The sequence below is a fragment of the Aegilops tauschii genome, chromosome 4, assembly GCF_002575655.3.
Source record: "Aegilops tauschii subsp. strangulata cultivar AL8/78 chromosome 4, Aet v6.0, whole genome shotgun sequence".
Classification (NCBI taxonomy): domain Eukaryota; kingdom Viridiplantae; phylum Streptophyta; class Magnoliopsida; order Poales; family Poaceae; genus Aegilops; species Aegilops tauschii.
In genome coordinates this window covers 371,119,795-371,139,243 of record NC_053038.3, presented here as the reverse complement: position 1 = coordinate 371,139,243, position 19,449 = coordinate 371,119,795, and the positions used below count along the sequence as shown (strand labels likewise).

Genomic DNA, 19,449 nt, shown 5'->3' with positions numbered 1-19,449 from the left:
ATTTCCCTTCCCCACCGATTGTTATCCCCCTTTTTTAGGGATCTTGATCTTATCCCTTCGGGATATGATCTTATTCCTTCTAAGGTGGGATCTTGGTGCGCCTTGACCAGGGGTGTGGGGCCTTGCCCCCACTACCCACGTTCATGTGGGTCCCCCCATGCAGGTGGGCCCCACTTCGGAACCTTCTAGAACCTTCCCGGTACAATACCGAAAAATCCCGAACATTTTCCGGTGGCCAAATTAGGACTTCCCATATATAAATCTTTACCTCCGGACCATTCCGGAACTCCTCGTGACGTCCGAGATCTCATCCGGGACTCCGAACAACTTTCGGTTAACCGCATACTAATATCTCTACAACTCTAGCATCACCGAACCTTAAGTGTGTAGACCGTACGGGTTCGGGAGACATGCAGACATGACCGAGACGACTCTCCGGTCAATAACCAACAGCGGGATCTGGATACCCATGTTGGCTCCCACATGTTCCACGATGATCTCATCGGATGAACCACAATGTCGAGGATTCAATCAATCCCATATACAATTCCCTTTGTCAATCGGTACGTTACTTGCCCGAGATTCGATCGTCGGTATCCCAATACCTTGTTCAATCTCGTTACCGGCAAGTCACTTTACTCGTACCGTAACGCATGATCCCGTGGCTAACTCCTTAGTCACATTGAGCTCATTATGATGATGCATTACCGAGTGGGCCCAGAGATACCTCTCCGTCATACGGAGTGACAAATCCCAATCTCGATTCGTGCCAACCCAACAGACACTTTCGGAGATACCTGTAGTGCACCTTTATAGCCACCCAGTTACGTTGTGACGTTTGGTACACCCAAAGCATTCCTACGGTATCCGGGAGTTGCACAATCTCATGGTCTAAGGAAATGATACTTGACATTAGAAAAGCTCTAGCAAACAAACTACACGATCTTGTGCTATGCTTAGGATTGGGTCTTGTCCATCACATCATTCTCCTAATGATGTGATCCCGTTATCAATGACATCCAATGTCCATGGTCAGGAAACCATAACCATCTATTGATCAACGAGCTAGTCAACTAGAGGCTTACTAGGGACATGTGTGGTCTATGTATTCACACATGTATTACGGTTTCCAGTTAATACAATTATAGCATGAACAACAGACAATTATCATGAATAAGGAAATACAATAATAACCATTTTATTATTGCCTCTAGGGCATATTTCCAACAGTGGCGTCACTTGGAGTTGCACGACTAGTGCGGGGCATGCAACTGACCCCCTCCCCTCTCCTCGCCGCCCCCTCTGACAAAACAAAGATCAAGTTGCACCCATGTTGGAAGATATGCAACTGCGGTCGGGAGGGGGGAGGGCGACGCTTGGAGTTGCATGACTACAGTTGGACATGCAAACTAACCCCTCCTTCTCCCCGCCACCTCCTGTGAGAAAACAAATCTCAGTTGCAATCATGTTGGAAGACATGCAGTTGCATGACAACGGTTGGACATGCAACTTCCCACCTTCTAACCGATGCCCTCTCCGACAAAACAAAGGCCCAGTTGCAACCATGTTGGAAAGACATGCAGTTGCAGTCGGGGGTTGACGCATGCAAGTGCATGACTAGAGTGGAACATGCAACTAACCCCCTTCTCCCCGCCATCTCCTCCGACAAAACAAATCCCAAGTTGCAACCAAGTTAGAAGACATGCAGTTGCATGACTACAGTTGACATGCAACTGGCCCCCTCTCTCCCTTCCTGCGTGTCCCTCCGACAACACAAAGCACTAGTTGCAACCATGTTGGAAGACATGCAATTGCAGTCGGTGGGTGACGCTTGCAATTGCATGACTAGTGTGGTACATGCAACTGGCCCCCATTCTTGTCGATGCCCCTTTGACAAAACAAAGCCCCAGTTGCCACCATGTTAGAACACATGCGGATGCATGACTACAGTTGGACATGCAACTAATCCTCTCTCTCCCCCGCGGCCCCTCTGAAAAAACAAAGCCCTAGTTGCAACCATGGTGGAAGGCATGAAGTTGCAACTGGGGGGCGACGCTTGCAGTTGCATGTCTAGTGTGGGACATGCAACTCACCCCCTTCTTGTTGATGCCCCTCTGACAAAACAAAGGCTAGTTACAACCAAGTTATAAGACATGCAGTTGCATGACTACAGTTGGACATGCAACTGACCCCCCTCTCTCTCCCCGCCGCCCCCACCTACACAAAAAAGCCCTAGTTGCAACCATGGTGGAAGGCATGCAGTTGTAGCCAGGGGCGACGCTTGCAGTCGGATGAATGGTGTGAGACATGCAACTGACCCCCTTCTTGCCGATGCCCCCTCTGATAAAACAAAGCCCTAGTTGCAACCAAGTTAGAATATATGCAGTTGCATGACTACAGTTGACATGCAACTGGCCCCTTCTCTCTCCACGCCGCCCGTCCTACAAAACAAAGCCCTGGTTGCGACCATGTTGGAAGACATGCAGTTGCATTCGAAGCAACACTTGTAGTTCCATGACTAGTGTGGAACATGCAACTGACCCCCCTTCTTGTTGATGCGCCCTCTGACAAAACAAAGCCTAATTGCAACCAAATTAGAAGACATGCAGATGCATGACTACAGTTGGACATGCAACAGGCCCCCTCTCTCTCCCTGCCGCCCCTCTGACATAACAAAGCCCTAGTTGCAACCATGGTGTAAGACATGCAGTTGCACCCGCAAGGGGGGGCAACGCTTGCAGTTGCATGACTAGTGTGGGACATGCAACTGACCCCCCTTCTTGTCGGTGCCTCCTTTCACAAAACAAAGGCCCAGTTGCAACCAAGTTAGAAGACATGCAGTTTCATGACTACAGTTGGACATGCAATTGGACCCCTCTCTTTCCCCGCCGCCCCCTCCAACAACTGCCCTGGGCATCCGTCCAGTCATATAGAAAAGGACGAACTCCCCATGGCGCAGCGTGAAGTCTGCAATGAACTTGTTCCAGTCATCACTACCAAGGCGAGTAGTTTTGTGCCCCATGTACACATCCACAACGTACCTACGGATATGTGCTTTGAAATTCATATAGCCGCTTGACAACTGAGCAAACCTGTTCCTTCCAGAGCACAGGACGATATGAAAAAACAGAAAAATAATAAACGTAAAAAATGAAAAAAGAACAAACAAAAAAAAGAGGGAAAATTGTGGACATGAGTATACCGGAAAAATTTCGTTGGCATCACGGACATAGATGCCAAAGCTCCGACCATTGTCATTTCTGGCAGTACGCGTGGCAAATTGGGCACAACATTCCTGTTGGTGGAGTAAGACAAGAAAAGTTGTGAGGGATCATACTGCCAAAAACAAAAAAATCTAGAAAGAGAAGAAATGCATGCATTTCTTGACATAAAATTGAGCTCTAATATTGACTTAAGATTGCAACATATGCAAAACAAAAAAAAGCTCACAAGGGAATGACATAACAAACTAGAAGAAGATGCTTTTCACATAAGGATTAGCTCGGAAAAAGCATTATGTGGTTAAAAAAAGCCCCTACAAGACAATGACATTTAAAAAGTATACTAGGACTACATCTACTAATAATTAACACCTTATCCCAAGAAAAAAAGGCAAAAGAGATCAACAACATCTACTCACCCCCAAAAAAAAGTACTAGTGCCTGACTGCATTTTTTTTCCATCAATGGAAATGGATATAATTAAAACCAATGAGTCGGACCCAGTAGTCTAATCTCCTTGTTGAAGGAAATTTTTTGACAAAATGGAAACTATGCTTTGCTAAAAAAACAGCAGCTACAAAAAACATTTAAAAAACGGAATGTGAATGGAGAAATTGGGATCTGCTGCTAAGCGAGAAGAAGATAATCAAGTATAAAGTTAGTGTTTCAGAAAACTACCTGATTCTCCCCAAACATCTTCCGTGCCGTTTCCAAACTGCACCACGCAAACAACCGCCCTTAGTGAAGGCTGGTCCAAGTAGAACAAAACCATCTGACCCTTCCCCAGCTTGTTGTCTGCAACAAACTTCCTCCACCCTATGCCATACAATGCACTCTGTTTGCGCCCCTTGTGATACTTCACAGTGTACGTACGTTTTGTTTGCCTTGAATGTCAGCTTATCTCCCGTCAGGTTCTTGAAACGAACCCTTTCCTTGCATGGCACAACCTATAAATATCTAGCCATATCAGTGCAAAAAAGAGATACACTGAGCTCTTAAACATGAACCGGCCATATCAGTGCAAAAAACACAGTTACAAAAAACAAAAATATCTAGCAAAAGTAACCCGTGAATTCTACCACACATGGTTTTTGGAAGTAAGCCAAGCTACACACACTAACAGAAAGACTGCTGCTAGTAAAACACTAATAGAAACACAAAAAGAAGTTGATGCTGCTAGTTAAATCATGGCCATGGTTTCTGGAAGTAAGCCAAGCTACAAAACACTAATAAAATGATCCCCTATTTTTTTGACTTATAAAATCTCTATTACGACAGCAAGTGCCTTTCTCCTCTCTACCACACAGAAAGAGCTTAACACAGGATAAAAAAATTCAATGATTTCAACGTAAACAACTAGATAGCTAGGGGCTCCCCTTTGCCTCAAAACTCAGGGAGAAAAAAAAGAAAGGGTCAACCTTCAACAGTATATTCTATGATGATGAGTACAAACTAAAAAAGAAACAATGATCAGAAAACGAAAAAATACAAATAAAAAAGAAACAGAGGTGGCGGAGTTACCCCTCCATTTTGAACTCCTTCCAGACATACATGCTGATGCTGCTTCCCCTGCTGTCGCGGTTGCAAGGGCTCCGACAAACTCTGCAAACCATCTCCTATGCACATAAAAAAGGCACCAAAAATTTTGTGCTAGTGAGAGGCATACATATTCAACTGATGATTTTAGTGAGAAACTTGCATGCTTCCAAAAAAAAGGATTTGGAGATAATGATGATTTATCATTGGCGTCGACGGCGGATGACCAAAAAATATATTTGCAGAGATAAAAAGACTATCAGAAGACCGTATTAACACAAAACACATGGAAAAAATTGACATACCACTACCAGTGATGCATTCAGTAATCATTATCTTGATCCCATACAAAAAATTGAACATGGTACTGATTCATAGGGTTTCAGCAAGAAAACTGAAAAAACATGCTACTGCTAGAAACTTAGTTTCAGTAATCATTCTCTTTGATTCCCGAAAGAGAGATTTGAACATGCTACTGACTAATAGAGTTTCAGCAAAAAATATGACAAAACAAATAACATGCCCACTCCTAGTGATAGATTGAGTAATAATCTCTCTTGTTTACAGAGAAAAGATTTCAAAAACATGCTACTCCTTAAATAGGGTTTCAGCAAAATCTAAAATAAAACAAAACAAGGGACTGAGCCACTCCTAGTGATAGGCTCTGTAATAGATATGAGGGCATTTGGGTTCAGTATTAATTGTCAAACACGCTACTTATTTCACAAAAAGTGGATTCGACAAAAGTCTGAAGGAAAAATCATACAAAAAAGAGGACATACTACATACCACCGTTTGAATAAAAAGGGGAGCGATTATATGCTTCAAGTTACTAATCTGGACTTTATCCAAACAAAAAATGGAACCCCAAATCCCCTCAGATCTACTGCATCTCGCAGACTAAACAAACAAATAAGAAAAAGATGGATGGCACTTACTCCATCAGCAGCTTCGCCCATCCTCTCACTGGCCGTGGAGGAGCACAACGATTCCTTTGTTCCGCTGCAGAGATCTTCAGATTTGACAGAGAAGAATAGAGAGAGAAGGAAGAAATGGACTTCATAACTCGCTGTCCACCTCTTAATTACCACGGGTCCCGCTTCCTCTTCATACCCTTTATTTACTACGGCCTCCTGAGCACTTGCCCCAGCCCACAAAAAAAGCGAACAAAAACGTTCGCGTGAATCTAGGCCGGCCCCAAGCATTAGACGACGCTTAAAAACAAGTAGATGGGCTGGTCCGCGCCTTATACAGGCCGAAACAAAAGGACAAAACGCCCCAGCGTGAATCTGCAAGCAAACAACGATCGAACGGCTGGCCAGTCGACTGAGACTTCGCCAAGTCTCAGTCAACTGATTTTTATCAGCTCCGTAAAACTAAACATACACACGAGGCCTCTTTTTCCTTCCTGGGCCAGCTCCACCACCATGATTCCATGAAGAAGGAGAGCCTTTCCCCCGACAAGCAAGGCCATGCATATGAACGTAGTACACGTTACCTTTTTTGCGCGCGGGAACGAAGGGTACTTCCACACGGCAGATTACCATAACGTAGCGAGGATCACACTGAAAGGCATCGCACTACCGCCCCGCACTGTTGACAATAATATCATCCGAGTCGGAGACACCGACCCAAGTCGCAGTTTCGGCACGTTCTACACTTATTTTCAGCGGGGCGTCACTTTCTTTCCGGACTGAATCCTCGGCGCAGATCGTGGCGCAGCTGATCGTAGCACAATCTGAATCATCTCCATGACGTGAATTCGCCTAGCTACGTATTACTACCCTTTTGCCTAGGCCACTTGCTGCGTCTCACTGCATGTGGCATGTTCCATTCGCTACTTGCTGAGTGCAAGCAAAACAAGGTCGCAGTCTCCCGGTGGAGGTCGCGCATTAGCGGTGAAGGAGCAGATGGCATCGCTTTACAACTCAAAAAGGCGGGCCTGGATCGGCACGCCTCATCGGTCTCCATTGCTGCCGCCGGCCTGCACCAACCGGGCAAGACTAAGGTGCGAGTGCGAGATGATTGGGACTTTGGGAGGGAGGCCGGTCGGGGGCGGGGGTTGGTTGCGCTTGCGCGCACCGGCACCACGAAGGACAGTGCGGCGAAATCGGGGGCCTCCTCTTTTCCGACGTCTCTCCGGCAACTGATGTGGACTGCCTCCAATCCGATCCATTCCCTTCCCTTCCATGGCCGTCTTCTCTCTCTGTGTATGCGCCGTTAGGTCTACGAGGTGCATGCCTGCCAACTTGCTCTTGTAATGCAAGCTCGCGATCGATCGATGCGTGGTAACATGCCAAATTGGAATCGCCGTCGCCGACCAGATCCAGCTAGTGTGACCTTGGAAAGGGCTTCGACACTCGATTGTTCTTGACTGCTTCCGTAGACTCGAACTCAATCCGGCCCCCTTTTGTTTATCACAGAAAGTTTATTGCTGGAATTGGACTTCTTTTCCCGCTTCTCATTTCCTTTTCTCATTGACCTTTTACAGCTTCTACATGCCATGGATCTAGCAGCAGCCTCTGCGACCGGCCTAACTCCAGCTAGTCCTTCGTTGTAAAACAACTCCTCTTGACTTTCATCCCTCCGAATGAGAAATAAAAATCCCCGAGTCATATCAGTACTTGAGCATCTTCGGTTATATATTACCATCATTGATATGTTTGAACCAAACGGTCCAATTTTATTTTATTTTTCGAAATGGAGGAAACGGTCCAATTGTCGGTAACGTGCGAAGAGGCCAAAATTTCCAAGGCCAGACGTGATCGCCCGAACCACCACCACACTATCTAGTCTAGTGTGGGCACGGCATGGCGAGCAGTAGTAAGAACCTTAATAGTACGTGGTTATTACTGGCGATGAAACCAAACCAGGGCCGTCAGCGTCTGACAAGTGTAGCGGTGTCGGGCCCTGGCGCCAAATTAGCACACACCACACAGTGCCCTAATTGATTACAACTTGAGTTATAGGCTGCTCACCGGATTCAGAAAGCAGTGTCAGGTTGTTGGGGGTATCCCGTCGGACAGATAGTATCCCCGTCCCTATAGCAGCAGCAACCGATGCCACCAGCAAATCACCAGTCGTGAAAGTGGCCGCCGGCGGCATCACAAACGCCGGCACGTCATTAGCTAGGCAGCAAACGTGGCCCGGCACTCACTCCGATCCGCTGCGTGCGTGCGTACTTAAGATCCAACAATTACTTTCGGTAATCATATGCTTATGAGTGAAGTCTAAAATAAACCCTAAGATTGTAGAGATTGGCGTAAACAAACCCTCACATTTAAATCCCTGAAATTTGTACCCCGTATTTACAGATCCCGGTCAATCCAGACCCTGTATGAGTAAAATCCTGTTTGATGTAATAGGAAAGGCTTGATCCCAGCCGGGATTGATTTCTACTGTCACTTCCTACATGGCCCATCTGTCATATGCTTTCCCCAATCTCTTCTTCAGTGCCAAGTGTGGCGAGGCGCAACTGGCGTAGGTGTTCGATCTGCTCCCGGATACGGACCTACTCTCCTGGGCAGACGGCCCCTGCTACGGCAACCTCCACGAAATGCTGCGGTTGGTGTTTCTCCCCACCATAAGCAGCCGCTGCCCTCGCTGATCGCCGCCGCATACTGCTACTGTTTGTGCTCTCGTCGCCGCAGCGCGCATAGAAATAGGCAAAGAACAGCTTCCTACACGCACATGCTACAAGCTAAACTCACACATGATGACTCTCGTCCTTGTTGTGCTCTGTGCTAATGCATAACAACACAATAGTGAGCAAAATAATCAGAAGGCCCTCCATTTCCAACCGCGCCCGGAGCTCATGCACTAGCTTGGCCTCAAACAAGAAGAACGTCGCTATATATTGGCTGCCAGACTCTGGGTCTATTGTCGTCGTACGTTGGCTGCCATCTTGTGCTATTCTCCTCTGCTCAAGCTCGGCGCGCTGCTACGAATGGCCTCTGCCGGGGTGCAAGTGCGGGGCCAATGCAGCAGAGACCGGGAAGGACACGGCCACGACGTCGGCGAGCACCACGACGTCGCCAGCAGTGCGCGCGTAGGTACGCGATCCTCATGTGCGTGTGCAAGTACGCGTACACATACGCCAGTGAGAGAAGCGAGATCCTGGCCAGGTTTGTGCTTTTCTCGGTGTGCCAAACGTATTTAGGGTTCGGATAGATCGGAATCAGAAAGGTCAGGGTACAGACTTCAGGAATTTGGAGGTGAGGGTTTATTTGTGTCCGGCTCTATCATCTCGGGTTTATTTCAAACTTCACTCTATGCTTATCGGCCTGCCTTGCACATCCCTTATCCGCTACACCACGTAGTAGAGTAGATGCGCGATCATCTAGATCGTGCTGATCATTGGTTTCCCTGACAATGATTGTGATGATCCCACGATCCGATTAGAAAACGTATATACGAGGCGTGCAAGCGGATCAAATCGAATCACACGTTCCGTAAACGATGAGAAAATGCTGATTGATCCGTGGATCTTCCCCTGTCGAGCCGGAGCCGGAGCCCGAGGCTGGCACTCAGCCTCGGCCGCGCGCGCGCGCAATGATAGGGACAGAGAGAGAGAGGTGCTGGCCATGGCCGTTGGCGGCAACAGCAACCTGGTTGGCACGTCGGGAGGAGGAGGAAGAGACAAGATCTCCAGCCCACACGAACGCCAATACAATACAATACCCATACCCCCGATAGAGATACTACTACCAGTATAGTACTGGCAGGCAGCACGCATGGACGGCGCAAGCGTACAGCCCACAGCGCAACAAAAACGGGTTGGAATCGAGCCGGGATCCGATCCACCCTGCCTCGCGCCCCGTCATCACCCGCGCCGCGAATGGCTCGCGCGGCCGGCCGCCCCAGCCCAACCACCGGGATGCGATGGCCCCTTTTCCTTTTCCCGGTGGAAACTGCGTCCCGTCGCCCGTCCTTGCGATCTCGGGCCACGCGCGGCACAATCAAGCGACGATCATTGCGGCGACCTACCGACCGGGTCCCAGAGACGATTGGGGCGCGAGCGTCAACAGAGTCCTAATCCCGGTCGTGCTGCTACTACCGCTATCTAGCTCCTCCAAGCCCTTTTCCAAGCCGGTACTGGTCACGTACGCACGTAGGCAGGCATGGCATGGCATGGCTACCAGTTACGGAAAGGGACTCGGGCGCTCCCCGGGGACAGCCAGCCTGATTGCGTGGTCGTACGTCGCGGTGGGTGAGTGAAACCGGGAAGGAACATCCATCATCTTCTTGTGTGCAGTTCAGAGGTCTAGACCGAGAAACCCAGCGTGCTGCTGCTAGCACAGTGCGCGCGATGGCGAACGGCCGGGGTCGGCCAGAAGAAACCGTTAGGGATTGCTTGCTCGCTTGCTTGCTTGTGTCATCCTGAATCTTGGGCGTTGAACGATGTGATGGTAGCTCCTCCGATACGGGAGGAGCTCGCTGTTCATCGGCCTTGACTCACAAGAGCAATACGCAAGTTTCCATGTCGAATTGCTTGCCAAGGATGGATACACACTTCCTCGGTGACAGTTCCAAGTTCAGTCTGTTTCTGAACCAGTGTCATGCTCTTGATGACCTTACACATGCAGGAATGTTTTCCTTTCCGCTGTAGTTGGCGAGTAAAACATGAGACTAGTAGGTCGTATTAGGCCAAATTTGGTTTCACAAGAACCGGTTCAAACCGGAAAGTCCACGGAAAATCACATGCACTCCACTAAAGGAAGCGTGTGCGTGGGAACGCCATAGCCCAGCAGAAAAGGAGGAGGTTGAAACTCCACAAGGGAAATGTATAATTTTGTTGACGCGCTGACGCGCCGAGAAAATCTAGAAAAAGAAAATGTTAAACAAGACAGGGCAGAGCGTGCGGCCACGACCAGACTCCGGGAAAGATAACGAAAGGAAAGGGCAAATCTCCGGGCCCAGCTGCCAGCCGCCCGCACGGCCCATGAAAAACCGGTACAAGACCACCGAGACCAGGACGAGAGCGGAGGCGCAATAACCCCAACAAAAAGGAGGGCGAGCTCTCTCCAACACTTGGCCATACAGAGCAGAGCTGCGCAGCGCAACGCATCGCATCGCATCCACGGAGCCAGCAGCGTCCAGGGCCAAGCAGAGGAGGAGGAGATTGAGCTGTGGGAGAGCGCCCCTCTGTCGCCCGCGCGCCCCATGAGGAAATTGTGCCCCAACCTGGAGCGCGACGACGCGCTGGACACGGTGCTGGAGGTGCCCATCCCCGAGGAGATGTTCTCCGGCGGCGGCGGGGGCTCCCGCGGCTCCAGGTTCGGCTGCACCGGCGTCAAGGCGTGGATGCGCTCGCACGCCGCCGACCGCTCCGGCGCCGGCGAGCCGTGCTCCATGAGCCGCGGCGAGCTCCAGCTCATGCTCGGCGTCATCGGCGCGCCGCTCATCCCGCTCCCCGTCAGCCACGCCAAGCAGTCGCCCTCCTCGGTGCTCTGCGAGCAGCTCAAGGGCGACCCCATTGTACGTCCAGCTCTGACGACGCAAGATTGGTTTTCTTGCTTCTGACACAAGAAGAAGATTGGTTCTGACGATAATCGTTCGTGTGATGTGACTGAATTGGCATGGCAGGAATCGTCGTCGGCCAAGTACATAGTGCAGCAGTACATCGCGGCGTCGGGCGGGGAGTGGGCGCTGAACAGAGTGACGAGCATGTACGCGATGGGCAAGGTGCGGATGACGGCCGCGGAGCTCAACAGCAGCGACGCGGACGGCGGCGGCAGCAATAATGGCGGCGCCCACCGCGGCGGGAAGAAAGGCGGCGGCGGCGGCAAGGGCGGCGCCGGCGGCGAGATCGGCGGGTTCGTGCTGTGGCAGAAGAAGCCGGAGCTGTGGTGCCTGGAGCTGGTGGTGTCCGGCTGCAAGATCAGCGCCGGCAGCGACGGCAAGGTGGCCTGGCGGCAGACGCCATGGCACCAGTCCCACGCCTCCCGTGGCCCGCCGCGCCCGCTCCGCAGATCGCTCCAGGTGCGTATCGTACCACCACACGTACACGTTACCGTTATCGTGGACGTGTTTTTTGCTACTCCCCGCACGCGTACCGTATCCAAGGACTCTTACTAGCCACTATGCGTGGTCGCGTGGCATGCTACTGAACGCAATGAACTCTCACGTAGCTTAGCTAGGGCAGTGATTAGGCTTCACGCAACAACCAGACGAGCTTAAGATTTTGATTGATGAAAGAACAAAAATCATTGCCAAGTAGACAGCTTACGCCTGGACTGCTGGTGATACGAGTCTGACGTTGCTAGTTGGTCGGACGTAGGGGGCGAGCCCATTGTTGTCATCGATCAATGGCTCTTAATTAGTGGTTGCCTTGTTGGTATTGCCGTATATGCTAACATGGACATGAACTTCTGTGGAAAAAAAGCATGGACATGAACTTAGACGCTGACGCTTCGTACGCATATTCGGTGCCCGTATTCTTACGAGCAGGCAGGGTAATAGTACCTGGGGCAGACCGTACGCCGGGTCGACTGTACCGCGTGCATGCGTAGAGGGACGTTGATCATCACTACAGTATGTACGTACATGCATCGCCCCTGCACGCTGTCGGCGGGGCAGAGCAGAGCAGAGGAGAAGGGATGTTAATTTCCCGAGCGAGCGCACGGGCCGGGGACATAATTACCTTTTGATCATTGGTCGTCAAGGTCCAGAGCAATGTCGGGGATAAGATCGGATGGCGCTGGAGATCCAGGTATCTCGCCGGTACGTTACGTGGATTTGGGACGGAGGACTCATCATCATTGCATGCCGCGGAAGGTAATTAGTGCGGCAATGACGACGGAGGGGGCTCGACATACCTATGGTTAGCGCGGAGGGCGCGGCGTGATTAGGGGGAGGGGGCCAACGTGCGGGCATGTGCGGCCGGCCGGACACACCACATGGACATGGGCCTCACCCCCTCCGTCATCAAAATCGGTTGGTGATCGTCCACCCGACCCGACTCTTCCCGGTAATCGCGCCGCACCAACCTGATCGCACAAAAAAATACTCGTCTAGTCTCGCCGCGTGCTCCAATCCATCCACCCGTTGTTAATTTGACCATGGAGTCAACCCTCTACTTTTCGCACCTTCACGGCTGATGATTTGGGTTGGACACATGAGTAGTGACGTGGAGCTGACGTGTGTGTTCTCTACGAATGGACGTGCAGGGGCTTGACCCGATGCTGACGGCGAGCCTGTTCGCGGAGGACTCGGTGTGCATCGGCGAGAGGAGCATCGACGGCGAGGACTGCTTCGTGCTCAAGGTGGAGGCGGAGGCGTCCAGCCTGCGGGCCCGCAACAGCAGCAGCGTGGAGATCATCCGCCACACCGTGTGGGGCTACTTCAGCCAGCGCACGGGCCTGCTGGTGCAGCTGGAGGACTCGCACCTGCTGCAGATCAAGTCCGGCGCCGGCGGCGGCTCCGTCTTCTGGGAGACCACCATGGAGTCGCGCCTCCGCGACTACCGCGCCGTCGACGGCGTCAACATCGCCCACTCGGGCCGCACCGCCGTCTCGCTCGTCCGCTTCGGGGACACCCACGACGGCGGCAACACCCGGACGCGCATGGAGGAGCACTGGGACATCGAGGAGGTCGACTTCAACATCTGGGGCCTCTCCATGGACTGCTTCCTGCCGCCCAGCGACCTCAGGGACGCCAAGGAATCGCAGCAGCAGCAGCAGGAGCTCGCCGTCGTCAAGGCCGCGCGGCCGCCGCCGCTGAGGATACCGGCCGTGGCCGTCGTCCGCGTAGGGCCGTCGCAGGTGGCCGCCGTCAACCTGGACGAAACGGAATCGCTGCTTGCCAGATGATGATGATGGCATACCAACACCACACACAACACGTAGTAGTAGTAAAATAGAGCTGTATGTGTGTACGTGACACTCGTCGCAAATATGAAATATCTACAACATCTGTAAATACGTTTCAGGTGAGGCCTTTCTTTTCTTTTTTAAGGTGTGGATAAAGCCTAAGCTAGAATTGGGAGTGAGCTACGTACTGTAGTAGTGAGTAATTCGGGCTAGGTGTATACTCTAATTATAGAAGATGTATTGTAATGAGCTCAACGAAGCTCCGTCGATGTAAATTTGAAAGAATCTCCCAGCTCTGCTTTGGTCACATAATAGACATTAACTTGTCTTGCAAAGCTTGCCTTTTTCCCAAGAAAATGTATGACGCCACAGTGACGGCTTCCTGGGAGCAGAACGTAGTAGGAAGTGTGGGCAATCGAGCGGACCGAGATAAGATGAAACTGCAGCGAACAACACTTCTCTGAATAAGAATGTACTACCTCTCTAACTAAATACTCCCTCCGTTCCTAAATATTTGTCTTTCTAGAAGTTTCAAATGATGACTACATACGAAACAAAATGAGTGAATCTACATTCTAAAATATGTCTATATACATCCGTATGTGGTGACCATTCGAAATCTCTAGAAAGACAAATATTTAGGAACGGAGGGAGTAGTACAAATCTTAAATTTAGTTACAAAGGGAGTAATATAAGACCTTTTAGATCACTAGTAGTACTAGTAAATAAGCGTACCGTTACTGCATGGGATTGACTGTCAGTCACATAAGAAGAGAGCACATGAAAGGGGTAAATAAGCACTGAGATGAGCCTTGCAGCAGCATCACATAGTCACATTTACATGTACAGCTAGCTATAGCTTATGCCTAAAGCCAGTTCCATAAGATTCATCACTTGCCATGTGCGAGAATCGCACAAGGACCATTATATATTGGCCCAGCAGCACTGCTCAAATTACAAGAGAAAAATGAAAAGAAACACATCATTTTTAATTATCGCGACAAGCTTGTTAGCTAGGCTCGCCCTACGGGAGATAGAGGTGGCTGACGCGGCACATAGCTGGCCGGAGCTCTACCTTGGCCGGCTGCTGCCATAGCCTTCAGCTTATGATCGGCAAAGACTGCATCGTCTTGCGAGGCTGGCAAATCGGCCTGCGTCCTCACAGGGCTCCTCCCGTGAAGCATCACTATACACATCGCGAAAGCCTGAAGTAGAGCAATGGATGATCTGAATTCGACTGCGTATAACCCTTCTTTAAATGAAACCATACTGAAGGCATGACGATCTTCCCGTGATCGACCCTGCAAATAAATACAGGCAAGGTTACATCAAGCGTCAGTCGATTTGTTATGTCATGGATACTGATATCAAATCATTGATTGAAGCAAGCAAGAGTAGGGACAAAGGCACACCTGAGAGAGCAAGTCGAATCGATGACTGCCATCCTGCGTTTGGTTCACCTGAATAGACTTGCATCCTTGGTTTCCTTGGGTGTTGTCGGTGAGGATACTCAGCGTGCAACCTTCATCCCACCCACCACAGTCACATGATCCTCTGGATCTCCACCTCTCCATCAGAGGTAAAGGCTGTCCAGAAGTTGATGCGCCGTGGAAGCCGTTAGGTAGTATGGCAATAACACTGGCTGGAGCTGAACTAGCATTTGTCATGTTACGGTAGATGTTTCCCAGAGGAGGGCAAGAGCAGCCAATTGGTGCTGAACTACCTCGGCTAGAATTCTGTGAAGATGATTGATGAGGAGTTTCTGCTGTTTGAGGAACTGCGCTGATAAAAGCCCCAATTTCTCTGCTAATGTGTGAATCACCAGGTTCATCAGGTGTTGGTAGCAGTTCAGAACCAACCAGCACAAATTCCCTGTGCACATGAAAATCTCTTGCATGGCAGCATCTCGATTTTCGTCGTGAGATCTTCATTTCCCCAACAATACTGGATACCAGTTGATGTTTCTTGTTCTTATTGCCTGCTGTGATCCAAGCTCCACTCTTTTTCTTGGGCTCTTCAACAGTGAATAAAGTATATGCACTTTCCAGATCATCCTTGTCAGAGATGCCCTTCCTTCTCACAGTGGCCGCCAGGATATCAGAATCACCATAAGAAAGCATGAATAAAGGTAGGCCGTTTTTCCATGCTAGCTGCAGAAGCGCTTGCCTTGTTCTTGTTGAATCCCTTTCTTGGTTGAGGTACCTCTCACTGTTCAACAGCACACGAGGAGGCTGATTTATGTTTGCTTCAGCATGGTTATTTGAATTGACTACTGCATCAACTGACCTACGCTGCACATTTTGTGATCCAGACCCTTCCAAGTTAATCGATTGCTTATTAATACTGCTTGACAGATGACACTTTGGAACAAATGAAGCTTGAATTGGTGCAACAGAAGTGGATGGTTGCCTAGGCTTTAATAGTGGATCTAACATCCTCCTCAATGGGCTGCGTCTACCTCTGCTGTTTGATCGCTTGTCCTCATTAATCTTATCCACAGAGGTGTCAGGCCGTCGGGGAGATGGTGCTTCCTTCAGGCTAGAGCATCTGCCCATTCCATTCAGCCCAGAAACAAGATGACGATCAGGCAGCACATCCATATCAGTGAACTTTGAGCTAATCAGGAGAGGTTTCTTGCAGACACTAACAGGAGATTTGTGTCTGTTACCGTGTTCACCTCTTGTTACAGCTGCCCTAACAAAAGCATCTCTAGTTGCAGAGCTACTGGTGCCAAGCTCTTCAGTGGAATCCATGATGGGGAGTGGACATGAGTATGGAATACGAGGAAATTCAGGGGATTGGCCAATATCCTCCAAGAAACCGACAGGTGACCTACTGCCATTTCTTTCTGTTTCCATCACAGCACTTGGTATTAGACCACTGAAGCCATTGCTCTGCAGAGGGTCGACACACATGGAATCATCGTCATTGGGTGTGAAGAAACTTCTCCCGGTGTTATCATCATCTGTAAAAAGCCTGCGGGAACAGTGATGAACAGCCTCCTCTATCTTCCTTGTAGTATCTTCATCAACCATATCATGCGGCGTGCAGCTCCCAGAGGCAGCAGTCACAGAGTCTGCGGGGGGAGAAAACTCGCTGAGATTTAAGCCATCACTGTTACCACTGTTCTCTGTATGAAGGTGCTTGCCATGCCCCGGCAACAAGCTCAACACTGCGGAATTTGGGCTAGGTGAATTGGCCTTCTCATCGTGTTTGTCCACAGGACTGCTTTGCTGAGACTTCATAAAACAACGCTGGTGGTCATTCAGTGGAGACTGATTGCTATCAAGAGATTTGCTGCTGGGGCTTGCAGAAGAATGAGATGGAGAAGAGAATAGAACAGATCTGCTGGTATCAGATGAAGAGGCTCCATGGCTGCTATAGGGCTCATGTTTTTGTTCATGAGACCACCTTGCAAGAAGGCCCCACTCAAGAACCCCAACATTCAGTGCCTTGTCCTGAAGATGGTCAGCCGTCTCTTTGCGCTGTAAATAAGAAGGAACTTTGGACATATGCTTGACAAGTTCATCAACAGTAGTTGCCTTTCGTGCAGGCCATGGTTTTGAGCTCTTCAAGCCTACATCCCCTTCTGCATTTCGAGGTTCTCGCTGCCTTCGAATCTTGTCATTCTTCACAACTCTGATTCTATCTTCAAATTTTCCATCAATGTTTCCACCGGCTGCTGAGTCCTTCTGCTTTGGAACTTGCACTAATTGTTCTGACTGTGAATTACCCCTCTGACGCCCTTCACGGCTTGATGTGATCTTCACATTTCTTTCTCTAACAAGCTGTCCTTTTGTCGCCATCTTTGTAACGGTTTAACATAACATGCACACCTTTTCAATTTATCTCGTGTATGAGCAACAGGAGAAATTACCACCTGACTGAATCCGATACCCTGAAAGGTTCAACAGAAAAAGATTCAGGACACTACAATCTCCTAAATCCTGGGGCTCATATTTAGTCAAACCAGGAAAAGCTAGCACATATGTAACTTTTGTATTTCTGCCAGCCAGAATACAAATTAACTGGGATTAGTGATCAGCAATAGCATGCAGTACCGCTGTACACATTTAATATTGCGTTGGGTTATCTTAATTTAGAGCCATGAATCTGTCGGTGGATGATCACATCATTTTGTCTCCCGGGGATCCTGGACTTATGATTTGTGATGTGTCCCCATGCCCTCAGCTGGTCGGGACTTGCAGAGAGACAATTTTTGACATGATAATGTTCTAATTTGGATATGTTAACAATCCTAGATACAATAAAAGGAAGAGGGAACAGCAAAGTTGGGAGGTTGGGGTGAAGCTATTCATATATTAGTGCAGACCGTGCGGTAGCCTGTATTAAAAAATAGTAATGCACAAGTACAACGCACGGGGTCTAGCCAGCCTTCAATAATTCAGTCAAGGCACTACTCCAGTATTAAATCAACATCGGACCATCTTTCCCCGTTGCCCTCAAGAAAACGGAACCTATTTGTCCATTTGGGTTGATTTTTGGGGGAGAACAAGAGAAAAAACAAGACATAATCCTGTGAGCCTGTGTGAACGTGGAAGCCTGACTACCAGCCAGAAGCAAAAGAAATGTACAACTGTACTCGTACAAGATAATAAGATAATAACAAAAGAAAGAAAAATTACTAGATGATTGATTGATGGGTCATCCGCCGTGCCGGACTCTGAATAACGAAGAATAGATAGACAAGAAATTGCGACTCGAATTTAGCATGGAGTAGATTAAAATAAAGTTTTCCTTGTTTGCAGACCACCCCACAGATTGCATCACAGGGGGGGGGGGGGGGGGGGGGGGGGGTGTTAATGAAGAATCTACAATGTGGGATACAGCATTAAACCTGAACAGAAACCCAGTGTACTACTCCACTCTTCACTCTCTCTCGCACTAGTTCCATAGAATCGAATAAACACACATTACCCAGAAAGCAAAAGAAAACAAAACACACACAGCTGGAGTAATTGACAAACATACCAGGTAGAGGTAGGCCAGAGAAGTGACAGCAATCACTTGAAGAAGAGCCCCCAAATCATCAAGATCCGAGCTGGGGATCAACAGCAGCAGATCTGCAACGACAGAGAAGAACGCAGATCAGCAGAGCTCAACCCAAGCAACAAAGAGCCGCCGGCCGCCACTGCGCCCCGAGAGAAGCAGAAGGTGCCTCACCTCACCTGGCGAGAAAGGGAGCGACGACGAGTCGAGAGAGAGTGAAGCGCGGGGAGGGAGGGAGCGGAGGAGAGCCGCAGGTGGACACTGGGTAGATAGAGACCTGCAGCACGGCGGTAGTGGTGGTGGTGGTCGCAGTAGTACTACGCTGCTGCTGCTCTCTCCCGTCTCCTATACCCCGCCTGCCTATCTATATCTATCGGTTAGTAGTAGGTGGGTGGCGGGTGGTGCTGGCTGGGTTTCTACTTCTACGGTTCTACTCGCAGCAGCGCCCTGCGGCTCGGTCTGGCCGGTAATGGTAGAAGCTGTGATTTGGGGGAGAAAGCGAGCCACTGAGCTGGCCTCCGTTGTCGTCGTCGTTGGGGGTCACGAGGAGGAGGCGGGGGATCACACTGGAGATGGATCGGATCTTGAGGTGGTAGGAACGGGGGAGAGGTAAAGCGCGGGGCGGGGGCGGACGGCCGGGGGTGGGGTGGGGGGCCGGGCGGTTTTGTCGCGGCAGTGCGGGGGCGCGAGGCGTGTGAGGGTGGGTGAGGTCAGCAAGCGCCTGCTGTAGGCACGGCGCCCGGCGCGGGACGGCGACTTCCATCTACTCCTACCCCTACTACCTGTCTCGCGCCACCCATCCCCCATTATTGCGGCCCTTCACTTCGCCCCTCCTGTGTCTGTGCGCTGTACCGTGTCGTGTGGTTTTCTCT

The 19,449-nt window shown here is 50.0% G+C and overlaps 2 protein-coding genes across 3 annotated transcripts; one reads left to right on the top strand and one right to left on the bottom strand.

Moving 5' to 3' along the window:
* The first annotated feature begins 10,726 nt into the window (after positions 1-10,726).
* LOC109782675 (uncharacterized) lies at positions 10,727-13,863 on the top strand. Its single transcript, XM_020341296.4, has 3 exons — positions 10,727-11,234; positions 11,343-11,738; positions 12,926-13,863. Exons 1-3 carry the CDS (start codon positions 10,920-10,922, stop codon positions 13,565-13,567), a joined length of 1,353 nt encoding a protein of 450 aa, XP_020196885.1. The 5' UTR covers positions 10,727-10,919; the 3' UTR covers positions 13,568-13,863.
* A 485-nt stretch (positions 13,864-14,348) lies between these two features.
* Positions 14,349-19,448, bottom strand: LOC109776357 (uncharacterized). 2 transcript variants are annotated; one of them, XM_020334996.4, is made up of 4 exons: positions 18,752-19,448; positions 18,560-18,651; positions 14,980-17,465; positions 14,349-14,868 (listed from the first exon to the last, which is right to left on the bottom strand). In XM_020334996.4, the coding sequence occupies exons 3-4, from the start codon at positions 17,371-17,373 to the stop codon at positions 14,581-14,583; spliced, it is 2,682 nt and encodes an 893-aa protein (XP_020190585.1). In that variant the 5' UTR covers positions 17,374-17,465; positions 18,560-18,651; positions 18,752-19,448; the 3' UTR covers positions 14,349-14,580. The 2 variants fall into 2 exon arrangements, with proteins under 2 accessions (XP_020190585.1, XP_020190586.1); XM_020334997.4 differs by having other exon boundaries at positions 18,757-19,323.
* Position 19,449: the final 1 nt, after the last annotated feature.